The 18,442-nt window shown below is 47.9% G+C and overlaps 4 protein-coding genes across 4 annotated transcripts; 1 reads left to right on the top strand and 3 right to left on the bottom strand.

Annotated features, from left to right (window-relative positions):
- Positions 1 to 935: 935 nt before the first annotated feature.
- On the bottom strand, positions 936 to 5,088 carry DFJ58DRAFT_734148 (uncharacterized protein; the record flags this gene model as incomplete). The annotated part of the gene is made up of 11 exons (XM_041386435.1): positions 936 to 1,394; positions 1,453 to 1,617; positions 1,683 to 1,838; positions 1,888 to 1,901; positions 1,957 to 3,034; positions 3,089 to 3,105; positions 3,299 to 3,388; positions 3,441 to 4,004; positions 4,059 to 4,234; positions 4,361 to 4,754; positions 4,803 to 5,088. The coding sequence occupies 11 exons, from the start codon at positions 5,086 to 5,088 to the stop codon at positions 936 to 938; spliced, it is 3,399 nt and encodes a 1,132-aa protein (XP_041237838.1).
- A 275-nt stretch (positions 5,089 to 5,363) lies between these two features.
- Positions 5,364 to 5,994, bottom strand: DFJ58DRAFT_734147 (uncharacterized protein; the record flags this gene model as incomplete). The annotated part of the gene is made up of 2 exons (XM_041386434.1): positions 5,364 to 5,562; positions 5,630 to 5,994. 2 exons carry the CDS (start codon positions 5,992 to 5,994, stop codon positions 5,364 to 5,366), a joined length of 564 nt encoding a protein of 187 aa, XP_041237837.1.
- Positions 5,995 to 7,910: 1,916 nt separating this feature from the next.
- On the top strand, positions 7,911 to 11,172 carry DFJ58DRAFT_846311 (uncharacterized protein; the record flags this gene model as incomplete). The annotated part of the gene is made up of 9 exons (XM_041393291.1): positions 7,911 to 8,087; positions 8,149 to 8,271; positions 8,313 to 8,732; positions 8,848 to 8,989; positions 9,040 to 9,688; positions 9,718 to 10,008; positions 10,110 to 10,548; positions 10,598 to 10,745; positions 10,856 to 11,172. The coding sequence occupies 9 exons, from the start codon at positions 7,911 to 7,913 to the stop codon at positions 11,170 to 11,172; spliced, it is 2,706 nt and encodes a 901-aa protein (XP_041237836.1).
- Positions 11,173 to 15,719: 4,547 nt separating this feature from the next.
- DFJ58DRAFT_734145 (uncharacterized protein) lies at positions 15,720 to 17,674 on the bottom strand (the record flags this gene model as incomplete). The annotated part of the gene is made up of 6 exons (XM_041386433.1): positions 15,720 to 15,764; positions 16,279 to 16,439; positions 16,499 to 16,775; positions 16,830 to 16,874; positions 16,928 to 17,156; positions 17,394 to 17,674. The coding sequence occupies 6 exons, from the start codon at positions 17,672 to 17,674 to the stop codon at positions 15,720 to 15,722; spliced, it is 1,038 nt and encodes a 345-aa protein (XP_041237835.1).
- Positions 17,675 to 18,442: the final 768 nt, after the last annotated feature.

The following is an 18,442-nucleotide window of genomic DNA, read 5'->3' as shown; positions in this document are numbered from 1 at the left end:
CGGCTGAGATCGTACGTACTCTTCCACCTTGGTGTATGTAATTAGTGTTGCGCCAAAGGTGCGAGCTGTAGATTGCTCACCTTTGAAGTAATCTCATCTAAAATCATTGTGGCAGCAGCCTTTCCACTGACTCTGTACTCGTCCCCGAAACTCCATAGGTCTTTCTCTTGCACCCAGTCAAAATTCTTCGTGATCTCAGGAGCATTCCGCCATGTATGATGGAGACAATTTGTAAGCAATCGCTGTCAGCAGCGAGCTCACTTCATTGCTGGTAGTCCGCACAGCTTCGTAGTATAGGTTGTACGCGCTCCTGAATGCGACATGTGTCTGATGAGCTCTCTCCTGTTGCATCTCGGCCTGTATTGCACCGTATCGGGAGAGTGTGTTATGATGATGCATCTCTCCTTGTTTGTACCCCCCTGCTCCAAATGAGGCTTCCAAGGCAGTCTAATCTCCAAACGCCAACCACGGGAACAGTTAATTCACATGGTGTAAATGACACACCCACGTCGACCAACAACTCCCCGTGTGTCCTATCCTGCATATGATTCCAATCAAGGTCTGGAATGTTTCGAATCAGTGCTTCTTCTGGCCCACTATATTACCTCTCTGGCCGTCCTTTGTGAGGAGCTTGATTCCTTTCCCCTCGAGCACAAAGAAACATGAGCCATACATGCTCACTGCTTGAGTCCATCTGCGATGATCTCGTGCATCCGTTTTGGACCTTTATAAAGTCATCATTAGACAGAGGAATGGTTTTTGGAGCTCCACGTCCGCCTGAACGACCAGCAGCACCCCTGTTCTTGTATCTTGCCTCCTCAAGGGTTTGCTTTAGGTAAGGCTCCCAGCTGACGTCGCTGGAGTGGCTGATAGATGGGAGTAGGACCATGTCATAGAATATGTGTACAATGTCCTGCGGAATTAATGTGATTGATCTACCATTGACTGGGTGTTGATGGATCATTCGAGGGAACATCAGGTATATGTTTAGAATCGATGAGGCGCTGGAGATGCGTCCAATGCAAATGTGGGGGATGGCCGACATGTTGAACCGCTTGGATAGCCCACTCTGTCCTGCCTCCAGGCGCATTTGAATCCTCTTCTGACTGGGGAATCAGTATATCGATGGATGTGTGATTGTGCTTGAAGATCCCTGGCCGTGACTGAAAGAGCGGCGTCATATAAATTCCGATGGTTCCCTTGATTCGGAATTCACTGGTAACCCAGATGATGCTGTCTATGTCCACAGAGACCTCGATGTCGCGTTCATCAACATCGACAGCGTCTCGTTCTAGATCGACGCATATGTATTTGGCACCATCTGAAAAACTAGTGCGGCCACACAGAAAGATCTCGTGTCCAGACACAGAATGCCGGTCGAGAGGTGGATCAATCTTGTGCCAATCGGATCATCTCAGAAGCTGACATGCAGATGACATCATTTACATCTACATTATTGTTGGACCCTGACCTATCCAAGCTATATCGGCCTGTCACACTGATCGGGAACCTGGTTTGAGGGGTCATAGAGTTCGGTGGTACCGATTGGCATGATGTAGTCCATGGTGGACGATGGGCCGGCATTGATAAAACATTTGGAATGAACTTGGCCTGATCCTGTATCCATGGTCGACCCAGGCTGTCCACCCCGCAGACATCTCCATCCCCACAGAATGGTATACCATGGTTGGCTGGACATCAACAGGAGCCATTAACATCTCTATGGTAGGGCCACCCTCATAATCATCGAATGTCCTGTCGTCCATCAACCATCTGCGTCCCATGTAGGCCGGCAGTGGCACCGCTGTAGTTGGACGAGGGAATCGCTCCATGACCCCCTGACTCCAAGTTGAGACCCTTTTGCGAGAAGCTCTGGTGAATGCAGACCTCTGCTGAATCCGCTGTGTTACCGAGTTCAGGATTTTCATCAGGAGCCACTGGGATATGTGTTCCAACAGGCATGTGGAGATATAGCATTGCGATCGCGTGACCCAGCCAATTCCTTATTCGATTTCAACAGCTTCAAAAGATTCGCCTTCCGAGTATCAGAGACCATGTCTCCCGGGAATTGATTGTCTGCTTCGTTGTCACCCTCTTCGTCGATGTCAGAGGTGGAATAATGAGTGTAATCGCCTTCTACATGCCGATCGGTACTGGTTGGAGTTTGGATGACTTGGAGTGCAGGGGAGCGGTGGCAGTTCTCGCATGTTGCACTGGCGACATACAAAGCATGAAGCATGGTTACACATCTGGCCTGATGCTGTCCAGTCTCGATGGCGTGAATGTCATCGTCGCTTAGGTAAATGTGGTGCCACATATCAGCTTGGAGTTCATCGCGGAGCATCAAGTAGTCACTGCAGCTCTTCTTGATTCGACCTGCAACAACTTTCAACATAGCTATCCGCAGTATGTGACCGCACGGTATATGAAATGATTGCAGAGGGAGATCGCCATGATCATCCAGCCCAAAGCTGAGAGCTTGCTCTAGTACTGAGCAAGCTATCGGACCGCAGTCAACTCCATTTTGGATCCAGTTTTTGGGGATTATTCGAACATCCTCAGAGCGTCCTGCCCTCCAACCATGGAGTGTTGCAATACTTTCCCAACGTTGAGGCCCATTCCAGGCATTCCAGTCATTTGGATCTTTTTTTCCACCGCCTGTCGCCACAGCTATCCCCTCTGTTGACATGAAGCGACCGAGGACGTGCGCCGTACGTCGATGGTAGTCAAATATGACCACAAAAAAGTGATTGATACAATGAACTACGAATCCCACAGGGATCATCGGACACGGACCGTCACTAGGGACAAAGTGATCCATCCTGAAGAGCTCCAGTTCTTCATCAGTCCATTGGGTTGTCCCACCAGCAGCGAACATGTCGACAAATCTGACTTTGACTCGTCCCAGCCTATCATACCAGGCATGAGCCAGATAGTAGTTGGCAACCTGTGAATCCAGCCACGTGTCTACCCTGAGCGTGGGGATATTTTCAACAACATCCATCCATCGCCCCTGGTCGCGCCATCGCCCGAGCTGTGGTTTTTGATATAGTCATATGACAGTCGTCGTGTAGAAAGCAGCACTCACATGCAATGTCTTCCGGACTGAGTATCATCGGTGGAGTATGAACCCTCTGAGGTGAAATGGATCGTGTATCTTCATGAGGCGGCATGGATGTTGGTCGGTAGTCATCCATCTGCGTCATATCCTGCGTGTGATAACGGTACGTGGACAAATCAAGTATGTCAAGTGATCAATCAGATATATGGTGCACACCGACAGAATTATGGTGCTCACTCTCTCCGGCTTTGTTTTCGTGGTCGCCCTCCATAGTGTTGTCATCTGGAACATGATCGTGCCCCCCCTGGGACATGATGACCACCATCGCTTGAAATTACGTTCAACATGACTTGGAAATTCCCTGATATCTGAAACACACCTGAAAAGGCTCGACGTCCTGACAATCCCTCAGGGCATTCACTGCCATGTCTGGGCTCTGTGTCTGCACAACCATCGACCACATCTTCTTCTATCGTCATAACAGTGTGTATTGCAATCGCACCTCTATCGTTTTTATCTGGTGTGATAGCATCTGCATCTTGTAGTTGTGCTGGCAGCTGACCAGGTTCTCGCCCGATGATAGCATGGACCACCGGTCGTTCACCATCAATGGTGCGAGTTTGTGTCTCATTCTCACCGTCTATATCAATGTTTCCTGAGTAGACCGACTCGATATTCCACCATGATGGTATTTTAATGGACCTACTATTTTGTTTTTGTCTCGTCGCTCGTTTCTTTGGCCTTCCCCGCTGTCGCTTAGCGGTATTCGGTGGCTTCACAGGTCTAACAGGGACTGCACGAATACTGGCGTGGAGGACCTGACCTCCACCACCATTTATGCGGTTCTGTGCCTCACCCTGACCGTTTATATGCATTGCCTCAATATCTCCTGAGTGGAATGACTCCACAATTAACGACGTGTCAATGGTGAGGATGAACAGCACTTACGATTATCCTGTTGTCTCAACCCGTTTTTTCTTTGGCCTTCCCCGCTGACGCTTAGTTTCATTCCGTTGCTTCTCCACCGCGGCATTCCGTCCATGTGCAACGGCACCATCATCCAAAATTCCACAGGCTGCTATGGCAGCCTGTAGTTCAGTGATATTGACATCTGCAGTCATTCCTTCCTCATCTAGTAGACCATTTCCTGCATACTGATGAGGGCGCTCACCCCTAGATCCATAAGGATCCCGATTCAGGATTCCGGCTGATGTCATCGCATCTTTGGTACATGTGTATAATCAATCACATACGTGGACGGTATGGATTAATGAACCTACGTTTATCCTGTTGTCTCACGGGTCGTGTTGTTGGCCGTCCCCGCTGTCGCTTCGCTTCATTGGGCTGCTTGCATAACGTGACCTTCCTTCCATTTGCAGCTTCCCCATCGTTAAAATCCCACATGCTGCTATGGCAGCCTGGAGTTCGGTGCACGTATCTTCATCTATAGTCGTTCCCTCGTCATAACGCTGATCACTTGTCGGATCTTGATAAGACTTTGCACCCCTCCACTTGACAGGGGCAGCATGTATATTTCGAGGTGAATTATCCCCCTGCTGTATGACTAGTGGTTCCTCAAGGATTGGGTCCATAGTGGCATGAACGGTACGTTTTCCACGATTAGGTTGCAGAATCTGAGTCAAGGATTCCACTTCCTGCATAGCAAATACTTGCTTCTGATTTGTTCCTCCTCCTGATCCTTATTGATATACATGTAAGAGTTGGTGATTCATGGACTCACGATCGGCTTTTGGTTTGACAACCTTCTTTTTTGGACTTGCCCGCGGACGTTTATCTTCTGTCCTACAATGCAACGATGCCTCCAAAATTCCACAACTGAGAATGGCTGCCTGTAACTCGACATCATCTTCTTCCGTATTCCACCCATCATCGGACACATCATTGACCGTACGAGTTCTTGCGACCCTCCACCCCAGTGGGCTCGATTCAAGGATTCCGCAATCGATTATCTTCTCCATTATCTGCAAAGTATTTTCCTCCACCACTGGCTGCTCTGAAGGAATCATGGTAGGATAGCAGTATGAATGTATTATGGATGTAGCATACAGACATATAAGCGCTCAATATTCTTGTCTACATACATTGTTTACATAAGTACCCCAGCTGACAAATGAGCCATGCCTCGAATTACTCACAATTGGGCTCCTTACGTTTACTACTGCTATTTCATAAGACTCAGTACTGGCTTCGATTTTAAACCCTATTTATTGTTGTTTTTTGGGGGGAAACGACCGATGTCGACCGTACGTGCAATATACCACAGTCGAAGAAGTATCGTCAATTACCATAAACCATTGGCTTGCTCCCTGTACGAGAGTTTGCAGCGGTGGAGCATCGGAAGACCACCTAAGGTTAACTGTGGTGGGGCGTGTGCACGAGTAAAGAAGGCTTTCGCAGGTTGCAGTGCATGAAGAAGTGCGGGTGCACCGATTGTGAAAAGCACGATTGAGTATTGTTCGATATCTTCGCAGAGCGTCGCGCTATGTTCGATATGCAGAGCAGGTCGTCACGAAGTACCGCAATATCAGTACTGTCTCTTGTACGTACTGATTCAGGCACTCGAGTATCACATTTTGAGGAACAGCAGGCCAGTGGCGTTGGCGAGCTGCTAGTTTTCTACTGGGTTGATTTTGCGTTTGGCTAAAGGGAGGTAGCTCCTCGGATATGCGGGCAATAACACAAGCGCCGAATCCGTGATCGAGAATGGTGGAGAGGATATCCGCGTGAAAGTGTGGTAGAAATAGGGAAAGGATGTTGGGCCAAGAAATGTCGCAGATCGCATGCACGCCAATGGACGAGAGATTGAATAGCATGTTAGCAGATATGGTGTGCCAGCCCATTGCAAGACTTGCGATGTGGACGCAAATCGTATAGTGAGTGATAACAGCGTGCCAATCCGCGGATGGCTCCATGTATTGCATCCCAGCTCAAAATTTCCAGGCGGCGAGATCATCCAGAGGGACAGTAAGCCACTAAACAGAAAATGAAACAGCCACTCGTTTGACGGCAACATCAGGAACAATGGAGGCAACAAACGTTGGAGGGACGCGTAACGCCCGCGCCACTGCAATACCGTACGTGTTCGAACCTAGCAGCAAGCAACGTGGAACGTGTCTTGGGATACATGTCCGACGAAGATGGAATGGCGATGTCAACGACAGCTACGTTGATGTGAACGTGTTAGAGAGCTGGGAGAGTATGAAAACTGGATCACCGGGTATAAGTGGTACGGACTTCTCAGGCGCGTGAGAAGTCAACGGTCAACATATAGAAGCGCTTGGGCAAGTGCTAGATCTGAGAGTGTGGAACGTTTATCACGTCGTTCGTCGCTAATGCGCATGATGTTAGCGATTTTATTATGATAGATAAATAGATAGATTTTGAGCACAGGAGATGATGAGATGAGGAAGGATGAAGAAAGAGCAAACGGGCTCGTGGCCAATCGTCAACGACATTACCGGATTGTGAGAACGGAAACACAGCGCCAGAGCCCACGGCCCAACTGTTCCCATAAGGAACGACAGCGAAGGTAATGGAAATGGTGAAAGCTCAAAGTAATGATTCGAACATAAAGACAGAGGACAAAGACTCGCAGTCAAACGTCAACGACATTGCTGGACTGCGAGTCTCAACGGAAACGCAACGCCAGAGCCCACGGCCCAACTGTTCCCATAAGGAACGACAGCGACGGTAATAGTATGTACTAAATGGTGAATGGTGAAGGAATCAAAGGCTAAACGCGAATCTTTAAACATGTCATCACGTGCGGTTCACACGCCACAACGATCTCGCGGAGTTTGAAAACTCGCATGTACTTACTCATTTGTTCACGAGGTCGAGCGCTCAGCGCTCCCAGTGAGAACCGGACCTCACCGTATCGACGGAAAACGGCCAAAATATTGATGAACCAGGAACACAAGATTTCCATATATTTCCGTAGAGAATGGGACATATATGAGATTTTATAGCGATGCTGTTCGACGGAGATCTCACGATTTCGCGCTGATTCACGCATATGATATTTCCGTCGATGATCGTAGATTATCAACTGTACATGTACTCGTACCAGGCAATAAAACTACGGAAATCGCACGAAAACGACGCTGATATGTATTGCAAGAACAAGCAAATGACAGCGCGAAAATGATAGCTGGTTGATACTACCCCTGGCACCTGCTGCCCACCTGGTCCTCGCCTGTTGCCTGCCTGATGTCAACCTCTGCACCTGCGCTGGATGTCGACTGTGTTGCTGTTCCATTCGGATTCATATGCCTGCAAACATAAATTAATGCCGTGAAATAATAACTACCTGCTACCCACCTGCTCCGCTGCAACTGCGTTAGATGTCAACTAATATATTAGGCGTCGGATGAGAATTTGCTGATGACATTGATCGTGTTGCAAGTTAATATAAGCCTAAAGTCAGATGTTGCTGGAAGTTCTAGTCTTCTAGATTGACGTACCTCCTATTTGTTCGAAATACTAGATCTAGGTGATGCACAGGCACGGACAAAGAGGACCCAGTGTTGAAGGTGGCATGGTAGACCAGTGACAGTGGATACTGGGGGGCTTCGGGTCAGACTCAGCGATGCATGTTCATTCAGAAAGCTTTGTGCTGCGTGTCTCAAGTCAGCACTATCTTGCACTTAGATAAGATATTCATGCGCATATATGCTTGCAGCCGGAGTAGACTTCGATGCGAAAACAATTTCTATCGGTATGTTGGTTTTGCACAAGATAAGGCACGATAACTGACCAGCGGATGAACAGGAGACTCGTTAAAAGGAAAAATCCCGTATCCTCTCGACTTTGTGCATCGACTGCAGCAATGGCTCCGAATGTGGGTTTAGAACACGCGATGCAGAATGACACATTCTCCTGCGGAATTGTAACGGCGAATACCGTCGCACACGGTGCACTCGGAGATGAGCTATGGGAGCCGAAGAAACGTTCGAGTGCCCGTGCAATGTGGTTTATTACCTTGGCAAAAGAGTACTTGAACAATGTCAGTACTGACTCCGCTGATTTGCGTCAATGTGGTGTGTTGACGTAGCTGTCTTTCAAAGCATCAGCTCACCAACATGAACGAAGACGTGCCGATGGATGAAGATGACTTACCAGATATTGTGCTCGAAAGTTCGATCCAAGCTGAAAAGTTGCCAAAAAATGTTGAGCAGCAGTCCTCGATGGTCGAAAAAAAATATCCCTGTCATTCATTCTCAATAATCAGCCTGACACCCATATATCTGTTCCCGCACTACAATCTCATGAGCCGACGGCCTCCAGTAAAGTCCTTGCTGCTGAGAGCACTGATACAAGGGTACACAACGCCGTAGAGGCATATTTGTCACGAGGAAGTCTGCTGAGTTGGTTGAAGCAAGTGCCGACGGTTGGGGACAAGCGACCACTTTCAAAGGCAGACTTGGGATCAAAAGATAGAAGTGGAGGGAAGGTGGCGAAGAAGGCAAAGGTCGTGAAACTACAATCGGGTCCAGCAGTGGGGATAAGTCGATCTGCAACAGCTTCGCGTGACCTGCGTATGGCTGCCAGGAGTGGCACCTCTGAGCCTTGTCCCAGGAAAAAGGCAACGTGGAAAACCAAGATTCTCGAGCTTGACAAGGATGCCATAGCAGACGATGATTGCCAAACAGTCCGTCATTCAAATTGTGGACGCACAATGAAGAATAAGGAGCCCTACGATGTTTCAAGGTTTCGTGAGCACGTCATGAAGAAATGTGCCCAGCAAAAACCCACCCCAACTGCAGGAATGCCAAGCAGAATGTGTTATCTCTTACGAAATTGCAAGTCCGGCTCCTGGATTAAGCACCATCAAGATCTCAATTCCTGTTCTCTATGGCCAGGCTAGAGTCAACATTCAGGACCCAAAGCACGGCTTGAAGACATTCCGTAACAATCTTTTTCAGGTGCTCGACTTCTTACCCTCGGAAACTATACAGCTCAGTACTCTCGCATCCGAGCCATGGCATTCGAAGACGGCACTCCATTATACCATCGGGACGTTGAAAAGCTCGATCGTCAGGATGACAACGCAGCTGCAAGCCTGTTTTCATCAGCAACCTTAAAATTTCTCATTGACCATCATCCTGACGATGTTGGAGAGATTGTTTGTCTTTTTGTTCATGGAGAGATCGTTGACGCATATCAAAACCGAGCTATTCCTCACCGGCAACGCATCAAAATGGTTCTTCGCGCACGCTACTTCTACGATGGCTGGCGTACATATCTGGAGAGGGTTGTCTACAAAGAAACTCAATATTTCATGTCGCGCAAGTCAATTGACATCACAGCGAGGCTAATCGATGGTCTGGTTGGGTTGATTGTGGTCTATCGTGACCATATATCTGGTGATCACCCTCTTCTCCCATGGCTACACACAAGCGAACCTTGCGAGCACTGTTTTGCTAATCTCCGCAAGATCGTCAAGGATTTTACGATGCTGGATGCCTATTACACTGTTACGAAGCTTCATGCTAAACTGCAACAGGAGGTTCTGCGACAACAGTCACCTGACTTTAAAGCTCGTGCCCAAGGGTACACGATAACATATTTTTACGATCGTGGTGTTAACATCCCAGAGCTCTCAAAGTATCCTGATGATGTGGACATTTACGAAGCTTCACTGGAAGCAGCAACGAGTCGCAATGTCTACTGGTGTTGTGTGGTCTTAGTCCGGCACTCCTCGCCCAAACTCAGCAGACCGTGTTGCCAGGAATCGAGCATTTCCACACCAAGCTGGGGGCTGACAAGGATATGGGGGTGGATCTCGACTTTGGCAGTGACGAGGATGGAGACGTGGATGAAGGGGATGAGGCAGAAGAACTCGAGACACTTGTCAGGCTAGCTGAGGACACCGATGGAGACTCTCGTCGAACCGAAAGACAAAAGGATGAACTTCTCCGACTAACGTTTGCCGCAATTGCTCTAGATACTGACGAACAACAATAGCTGTAAGTCATTTCACGCACCTATGGTTACATTATTTAGCCTCACACTGATGGGACGACAGGCGTCAATTCACTGATGATGAAGATGCGGACTACACTGAAACTGATCTACGTGCGCGCGAATTTGACCAAATCGAGAGCTGGTTGAAAATCCCAGCCATCTGTGGGCTGCCCGACGAGTTGAGCAAACCACCTGGAATGGGCTCTTTGCCAATGCAATCTCTAGATCTTGCCGGTCTGCTCAAGATTCGGATGGATCACGAAACCGAGCATGCCAAGAAGGGAATTCGAACTGGACGTGATCAGCTTGCTCCCGCAGAGTCGATTTCAGAGTGTCGTCGCCTTATTCGGGAGTTTCAGGCTGTCCTCAAAGAACAGCAAAACCATGCAACTGGATCGGGCCTTGAACGTGCTGCTCGCTGGACGGGAAGTACTGGACAACTCCCAGAGACAGGGAATGTGACAAACGCAGCTCTCGCGGCAAAGGAAGTAGTAAAGAAGGTCAGTGTGTCAATATATTTAGACATTGTACGCTGACTCTGTTTATCAGGCTATCATTCGCAGGAAGAACATTTTCAAAACGGCAAAATTGCCACTCCTCGGGTCTCTCGATGATGCGCGTATATCCACACTCCGTCCCCTCAAAGTTGATGACTTTGCGATTGTATACACGGAGTGGGGCCTTCGCATCAGCCGAGGTGAGTTTGTGCTACTATGCCATTGTAATCGCTGACACAGTCTCAGTGATTGCAATATACTCGAAAGGTGGCGGTAAAAAACGGCAAACACGCTGCTGTTGACAAAGCAGACGCAATCGCTGGTGTCTCGTACCTTGGCGTCCAAATCTACCAGCAACATTTTCATCGTCATTTTCGTTCCATTCCTGATGCAACCGCCATGTTCCAATGCAACCACTGTGCCTTCCTTCCTTCTACTGCCTTTCTCTGTCTACTTTCATCTAAGCCCAACCTAACGCACTCGGTACTCGAACTTGCACCTGCAGACCTCACGGACTTCGATATCCTATCAACTGCTTTGCCTCAGTTGGCGGAAGCTGCCAAATTGTTCCGCAAGAGGACTTCGAGGAATGGGGCCACACAGAGGGATGAAGAAGGCGATTTTTGATTCTTTTTGGCTATTCTAAACACACCTAGCTACTTAGAATAAGAAAAAAACACATTTTTTGAGATTTTTTTGGTAACCTGGGTCAGAGTCCGGACAAAATTCACCCCTCAGGTGGACCCAGGACGGCATCCGGACAAAAATCCTCAAAATGTGTCCGGACAAGTTTGGGCCTCAACCGACCTGGGTTCCAAAGGGGTTCTCATGGGTCCTGCTCAGCGTTGGGCATTTTAACTTTGAGCTCCCCATAATCACCGCGGAAACGAGACAAGGATCCTAGTCTATTCCGAGGCGTGTAGCCTGTATAATTGTCTAGACCCTACCTTGGCGTTGATTTAATTTATGTAACTGTCTGCAGTTGCCATCAACACCTTGACGCCCGAACAAAAATATTGCACGACATAATCATTGTGGTCCATGCCGAACACAGGAACTAGAAGTTATGCTTGGTATCGTAGTGAAGGACCCAGACGTCCGGGAATTGTTGGTGACGATGAGCTCACCATATCTCACTTGTTACTTGTATTATGTTCACAGCAATCTATGCAGTGGTTTGAAACTTGAAACAGTATATTGTCAGGCATGAGGAGTGGAGCACAGTGTTATATTGATCAGATGAGGCTACAAAAACGAACGAGAGGAACAGGTAGTGGGAGAAGTAGTGATAGGTAGCGGGAGGGTTCTGAACATAGTGAGAGGGTGCTGGAGGTAGGGATGGGACTCCTGGAAGAGTGCACTAGGCAGCATGGGTGATCAATGGCTCGGACACACGGTTTAAGTGCAAAACACACCATCAGTGCAACACCTCAGCAAACTGCAAACCTCCCTGCTCTCTAATTCGTCAACACAATGTGCGCCCCACCACCTGCATCCAACCCTCCCTGCAACACATGCCCTCTTGATACATACAGCAGTGGGAACAGCTGCCATGGATAGACCAACGAGTCACAACCGAAGCGCAGATGGACTGAACACCAACACTAAAATATATCATTAGCGGACAGATGATAATGGATAGGCCACCATGACGCACCTTAAGAGTAGACACCTCCAATGAACACTTTGCCTGACTTCTTCGACCTCTCAATGTAACAGATGCTAGGAAGCTGACAGACTCGGAGGTTGGAGATTTATTCATAGTAGCCAAAGATGCGCAGCGGTTCGAAAATGTAAGTCAGTTATTGAGAGCAAGTTAAGAGGACACTTAATAAGTCAATACTGCCAAGATATGTGGACCAAAATGAAGGACATCGACTCTTCTAAACAAGATGGTTGTCACTAATGAATGTTAGTGCATGACTAATACCTTCCTGGAATCCTTTGCAAGTTTGCCTCGTCAAAGTATCTTACTGTAAATATTTACAATGTCATCTGAGCCTAACTTGCTGCATCTAGAGCTGAAGCATAGAATACTTTGGCACTTTATCGTATTTAATGAAAAAGTGTTACAGACACAGCGCTGGAGACATGCATCGTCATAATTTGACGGTGACTAGAACAAACCTCCTACCGTAGAAGCAGTTCAAACATGCTGCGCTCAGTTAATGTCACACATAAAAAAACAAATTGAACGGCCTTGAACTGGTATTCTAAACAAAGTTTCGTTTACAAATCTTCAAGAGTAAGGCTGGGTGGCATTTGTCGGGTGGGGTAGGTCTATGCGGCCTCTAAGGGAGAAAATGTTATTAACTTGAGAAACACAACTCCGAGCATGAATGGTATTGATACTGCGGAGAACATCATGAGATACAAAGTAAGGTGACACAAGACAGTTGCTGAGTACATGGGCGAAAAGCCCGTAGGGCTTTTCCGGCCTGAAACCTGGGTCCGAACCTGGGCATCGAAGTGAGTTGTGAGGGCAGGTGGGCCACGGTGCAGGAAGCTGCTGACAGATGACGCAGGAGAGCAGCGCAAGGTGCAGAAGGCCAGTGGAAGGTGTGGCCTGGGGAAGCTGGGAACTACTGAGGACAGCACCAGCGATTCTGAAGGCGCTGGAGCTGGCCAGTGGCGGTGACCCGGATGGGGAGGTGGCGGCATGTGTCGGGAAATCGGAATCGAAGATTCAAGGAATCACCATGGCCAGGTACGGTCACCGAAGTGCCAAGCAGAATCAGAGAACCATAGCTGACAAAGAAACCACGCGATGCATTAGGGGAACTCACACCTGGGAGCTTACGGTTTATGCTTATCCGTGCTTATGCTTACAACCCCCCAGTTTGCGCAGACGCAGATTATATAATACATAATACACAGTACTAAGTTACCGCTTGTCATCGATTAACAACTTGCAAGCAAAGATGGCACGAATTTCTCTCCATGAGCAGTATCTACATGCATATATGTTGACATGGTTCTCCGTAACCTGGCAAATCCAGAATTATCCCCCGAAGAAGCTGCGGTGCTCCTTAATTGTGATACCTCCTCTATTACTATCATTCGACGGGAAATGCACAATTTACACTCATTGCTGAATAGCAACACAACGACAACACACATTCGTATTGGATCTACTGTAGTGTATACCTTAGGTCTCTGCGCATTAGGCCCAACAAGATTTTTTTTATTTTGTTGCGAGCTTGTTGCAGCGGCAGCAGCGGAAGTTGAGATGTCAAAAACACAATAGAAATGCACAATTTCGTCACGCTATGTCATGCGCGGCACCACGGCCAATACACGCCAATACACAAGAGTATCTAAAGTCCGACAGCGCTCAAAGCCACACTGTTTGACAACGCCACCGATTCTGCCAAATGCAACAAAGCGGAGACTCAACCAAGCCAACAAGTGTGATTTCCTGATTTAGCCTGACTGTCACGCTGCACTCATGAATTGTGAATAGCACGCTGCGCTGTCGGTCTATTGACATAGAAACACCTGGAGTAGATTCAGAATGGTGTATTTTATATATGTTGAAGTTTCTATGTTGATAGGTTAATGGGATCTGGGTGGATCTTCATTTTAGTGTCCAAAAATCACTCATTGTGGGTACACTTGCGCAATGTTTCATCTTGGGAAGGCTCCACAGCGTCGATTTTAAAATTTTGAATTGGTAGGTTTATTGAGAATATGCTAATACTTGTTCTACAGCTGTTCCGAATGAAATATGTGTTGAGTTGTGAGCTCTGAAGTGCATTGTGCATTACCCATCGATTGTGCATTCCGAATCAGGTGATAGTATCATGATTCGACAAACACGCTATCTAAATGGCGGACGGACACCTGTTCCGAAAGCTGGCAGCATTCATCTCGCATGGGAACCTCCACATTCACGGTGTTACAGTTGTTGAAGGGAGCATATAGGAATGGGCACCTTTCTGCAGCAGTAGAGGCTGAGGGACACGCAGCTTCGTTGGACATGTAGCTATTCGTACAAATACTCTGTCTATGTTTTTTTGGTAGCTGTAAAAAAAATTGGGTTTGGTTCACGTTCGAACCGAAAAAAAAACCGGACCTGACCATTTTGAACCGTTCGCAAAGGTCCAGTTCGAGCTTCGGCGAGTCTAGTAGAACCGGACCTAGGTTTGGTTCTCGGTTCTTGCTCAACCCTCTATGAACCGGACCTAACCGGACCGCGGCAGCACTAGCTGAGGGTAATACAAGAATGAGACAATGGACTATAATCTTCCAAAGTTTGGTCTCTGCTATACCTGGCTGCAATGTCTGAGCAGAAAATATTCGACCTAAAGGGTCTTTGAATAGGCTTGTGCACAAAGACAATTCTCCACTAACAATACCCCTCTGAATCACAAAGTCTAAAATGCCCCCAGAAGCGGAACTTGTTGGTACTATTAACAATGGTTTGACCCTCATAGAGGGTGACACCAACAAAAAGTGTGATCCCCCTGAAGGGGTTGAACCAACAACCAAAGCCCTCAGAAGCACAAAGTCAAAAAGCATGGGATCCTCATAAAAGGGTGACAAGTCAGCAGCAGCAACAATTTGATCTATCAAAGTCAATGTTCCAAAGTTGCCCACCTATGTTCAAGTTGACCGCTTTTGCTTATGTAAGCAGTGCCACCCCTGTCATGCTGCTTCACTGAATTGATTTTTTCAGCCTTGATATGACATGCCTGGCTTCAAATAGAACTTGTTTCTGGGGTTATTGAGTCATATGATTCTGATGGCAGCACTAGTTTGGTATGAAAAAATCATATTCCAGAGACATGCCACCCCCTCCCCCTACCCACTGTGCCCAGAGGCATGATTTCATGTCAATACAATGTATAAAAGGGTGTTCCCAATGTTTTATGATCATATTAATTGATTAGAGATGGTTTCAGAGTCATTTTGGCCTGTGTGAATTGTGATGTGTCAACTTGTCTGATACCCCCACGCAAAGATCTATTTTTCTAGACCTCCCATGACTTGCCAGTCCTCCAGGAGTATTCTTCCTGGGGGTTATTTATCCCTCTGAACATGATGGTCAAGCCAGATTTGCCAGAAAAAATCATGTTCTTGAGATATGCAAGGTCCCCCTCCCACACCTGTAGCATATATCTTGATATTATGTAAATACCGATATATCAAAGGGTGTTCCTAGTGTTTTATAATCACATAAATCGATTGGAGATGGTCCCAGAGTATTTCCAGCATGTCTGAATAGAGATTATGTCAGTTTTCCTGATACCCCCCAAAAAGATCGATTTTTACAGACTTCCCATGACTTGCCAGTACTACAGGAGTATGTGTCATGGGGGCTCCTGACCCATCGGATCATGATGGTGTAGTCCGTTTTCCCTGGAAAAATCATGTTCTTGAGATATGCAAGGTCCTCCTCCTCCCTCCTGCCTCATATATCTTGCTGTGCTTGATTTTAACTTGAGGCTGATACTAAAAATGGCTGTCCTAGGGTTTATGAAGTGTAGGAATCGATTGGTAATGGTCCTGGACCATATGGAAGACATCTATACTGAGATAATATTAAAATACAGTAGATAGGTCAAAAAGTCAGTATTTCGACCATATCTCCACGACCCAACCGCCGATTTCTTTAATTCTTGGCTCATATCAATCCTGGAAGTACCCTCTATGATATTTACCAGGCCAGAAAAAGAAGTTTTTTCAAAAGTTTGAAACCTATTTCAGTTTTGACCATATAAATTGACATACCATGGGACTATTGGCCTCTGAGATTCGGTCACCTGAAGCAATCTTTCGAAAGAGGTAGCCCGACGTGACTTTCGACTCCTTCAGCCAGGCAGCAAGTGCTCTCACTGGGCAGAGGTGTGCCTCGGACGATGAAAAGGGCCAGAGGTGAAACGGTTTGATGTCTAGGTAAGTGGGCACATCCATGAGTCAATAGTTCACGGTCAAGAGTGGAGTCACATACCGCCATTTTGATGAGTTTTGCGGAAGGGAAGGTGTAGCACTATCTGGGTATCGTGCACGCGAAGATCGTGTACCTGTATCTTCAGAACCTCGTCAAAACGAAGCATGCATATGAATGCCACAGTATAGGCAGCTGACAGAAGCCGCCGTACACGCCCACCACCCCATCGACTCAGGTCATTACCAGAGCCACCACGCACGCGCTCGCCAGGCTGGTAGGCACGAATGGTCCAATTTTCAGGGAGGTGGTTGTAATGATACAGTTTTAGCAATATTTCCTGTCAACTTCGCTAATCAGTCAATTTCAGAGCTGGGGGCACCCAAAAACTCACCGAGGTAATAGCCCGGGCACTGTTTGCAACCTCGCCCGCTTGCACCTATGAAGAAGAGAAGGTGAATCATGCGGGCAAAGGGAGAAGAATAATACTACCTTGCGCCTGCGGAGCGAGCACATGTAGGATGATACCTCGATGGAAATGGAAGGGTTTCCAACCATCAGCCCACCTCCAATATCCGACTCGTGCCATGTCAGATTGCCTAGACCACTAAGCCTCCCAAATGCGTATGTCATGGACGCCCGCATCTTCTGTGCATGCCCATAGGTGCCCCGCTCGACATGAGATGGCTTGGGTGTGCCATCGAGGTTGATTGAGTCACACCTGCCACAGAAACACGTTGACCATCAGCAATTGGTCATACTGGATGGAACCATACCACTCACGCACTCATGATCCAGGCCACGATCAACCACGGTGTATCAGACCGTGGCTTTTTGCTGAAAAAATCTTCGCTCGGCCCCAAGAGATGGAGGCCTCTGAGAAAGGACACACACGAGTTCATCAGCCTGTCAAGGATGAGTGCCACTTTGGCCGTTAACAAGAAAGAACCTCCCGCACCTCTTATATTCGGCATTGGTGCCCTCTGTGACACCCTTTGAGGCCTCCATCAGCGTGGACTGCAATGTCGTATCGATCGAGCTGGTGCCAACTGCGTGACGCGACTCTGAAGTAGTGGACGTGATGTTCGTGTTGCTCTTGCATGGTTCAGCGAGCATAGTCTCTTGTTCCGCAGTGAAGTCCTCGGTGATGTCGTCCATTTCAGGACTGCTGACAGTAGCAGGCATGAGCAGGCCATGCAGACCTGGAAAGCTCTGGACAGCGTCGATGATAGTTGCCATTGTCAGTGGTCAACGTCTGAGTTGAAGAGGGCTGAGACCCCTTTGTTGCCAGGCCAATTTGCAATTTGGCGGGTCTCTGATATGCAAATGCAAACAATCAGCATGCGGGACAGTAGAAGGATGCCTCATGGTTGACATAACAGAGCGAAACTTGATAAGAGAGCTGGACCGTCCTATGACTCACATGCGAACCGTCTTAGCGCCCATGAGGACCGTCTTTTTCGTGTCTGGCAGGCTCTGCTTTCCCTCATCCCCCCTGGGCTTTGCAGGCAGTTCTGACCGTCCACCAGAGGTTTCTTTGGCAGAAAAAGACGGTCTCACCTGCGTGACATCGTGAGCCCACATTCTTCCGAGAACAGTGACTCACCAACAGCCCAACGGCACTCGATCGTCATATCAAAATCGGCGGCACTCTGCGAGTCGTCGGCCCTTAGCAAGATTTATTTCAAGTTAGGTGCGTGGCAAGCAAGATCGAAGTCGTGTTACTTACCGTTGCAATTGGTCGCCAAATCGCCCCGATCCCACCGGTCCAACGCTCCCGCAGCGGATCCGAACAGAGATGTCACTTAGAGATCTGCAGGAAGGGCCCAAACTTCGGGGGAGCAGAAGAAAGGAAGGTTGACAGCACACTCATGCACCATATAACATGGGACTCACCCTCCGAGCATTGCTCTCTTTTCCCCCACCACTCCATCCTCGAAATCCTGCCAGTGGTATCGATTCTGCAACCACACAGCACACTCCTTTACTACATCCGTCCGTCAGCAA

The sequence above is a fragment of the Suillus subalutaceus genome (genome assembly GCF_016647625.1).
Source record: "Suillus subalutaceus strain FC151 chromosome Unknown DFJ58scaffold_167, whole genome shotgun sequence".
Lineage (NCBI taxonomy): Eukaryota > Fungi > Basidiomycota > Agaricomycetes > Boletales > Suillaceae > Suillus > Suillus subalutaceus.
This window is presented reverse-complemented; position numbering and strand designations above follow the sequence as displayed.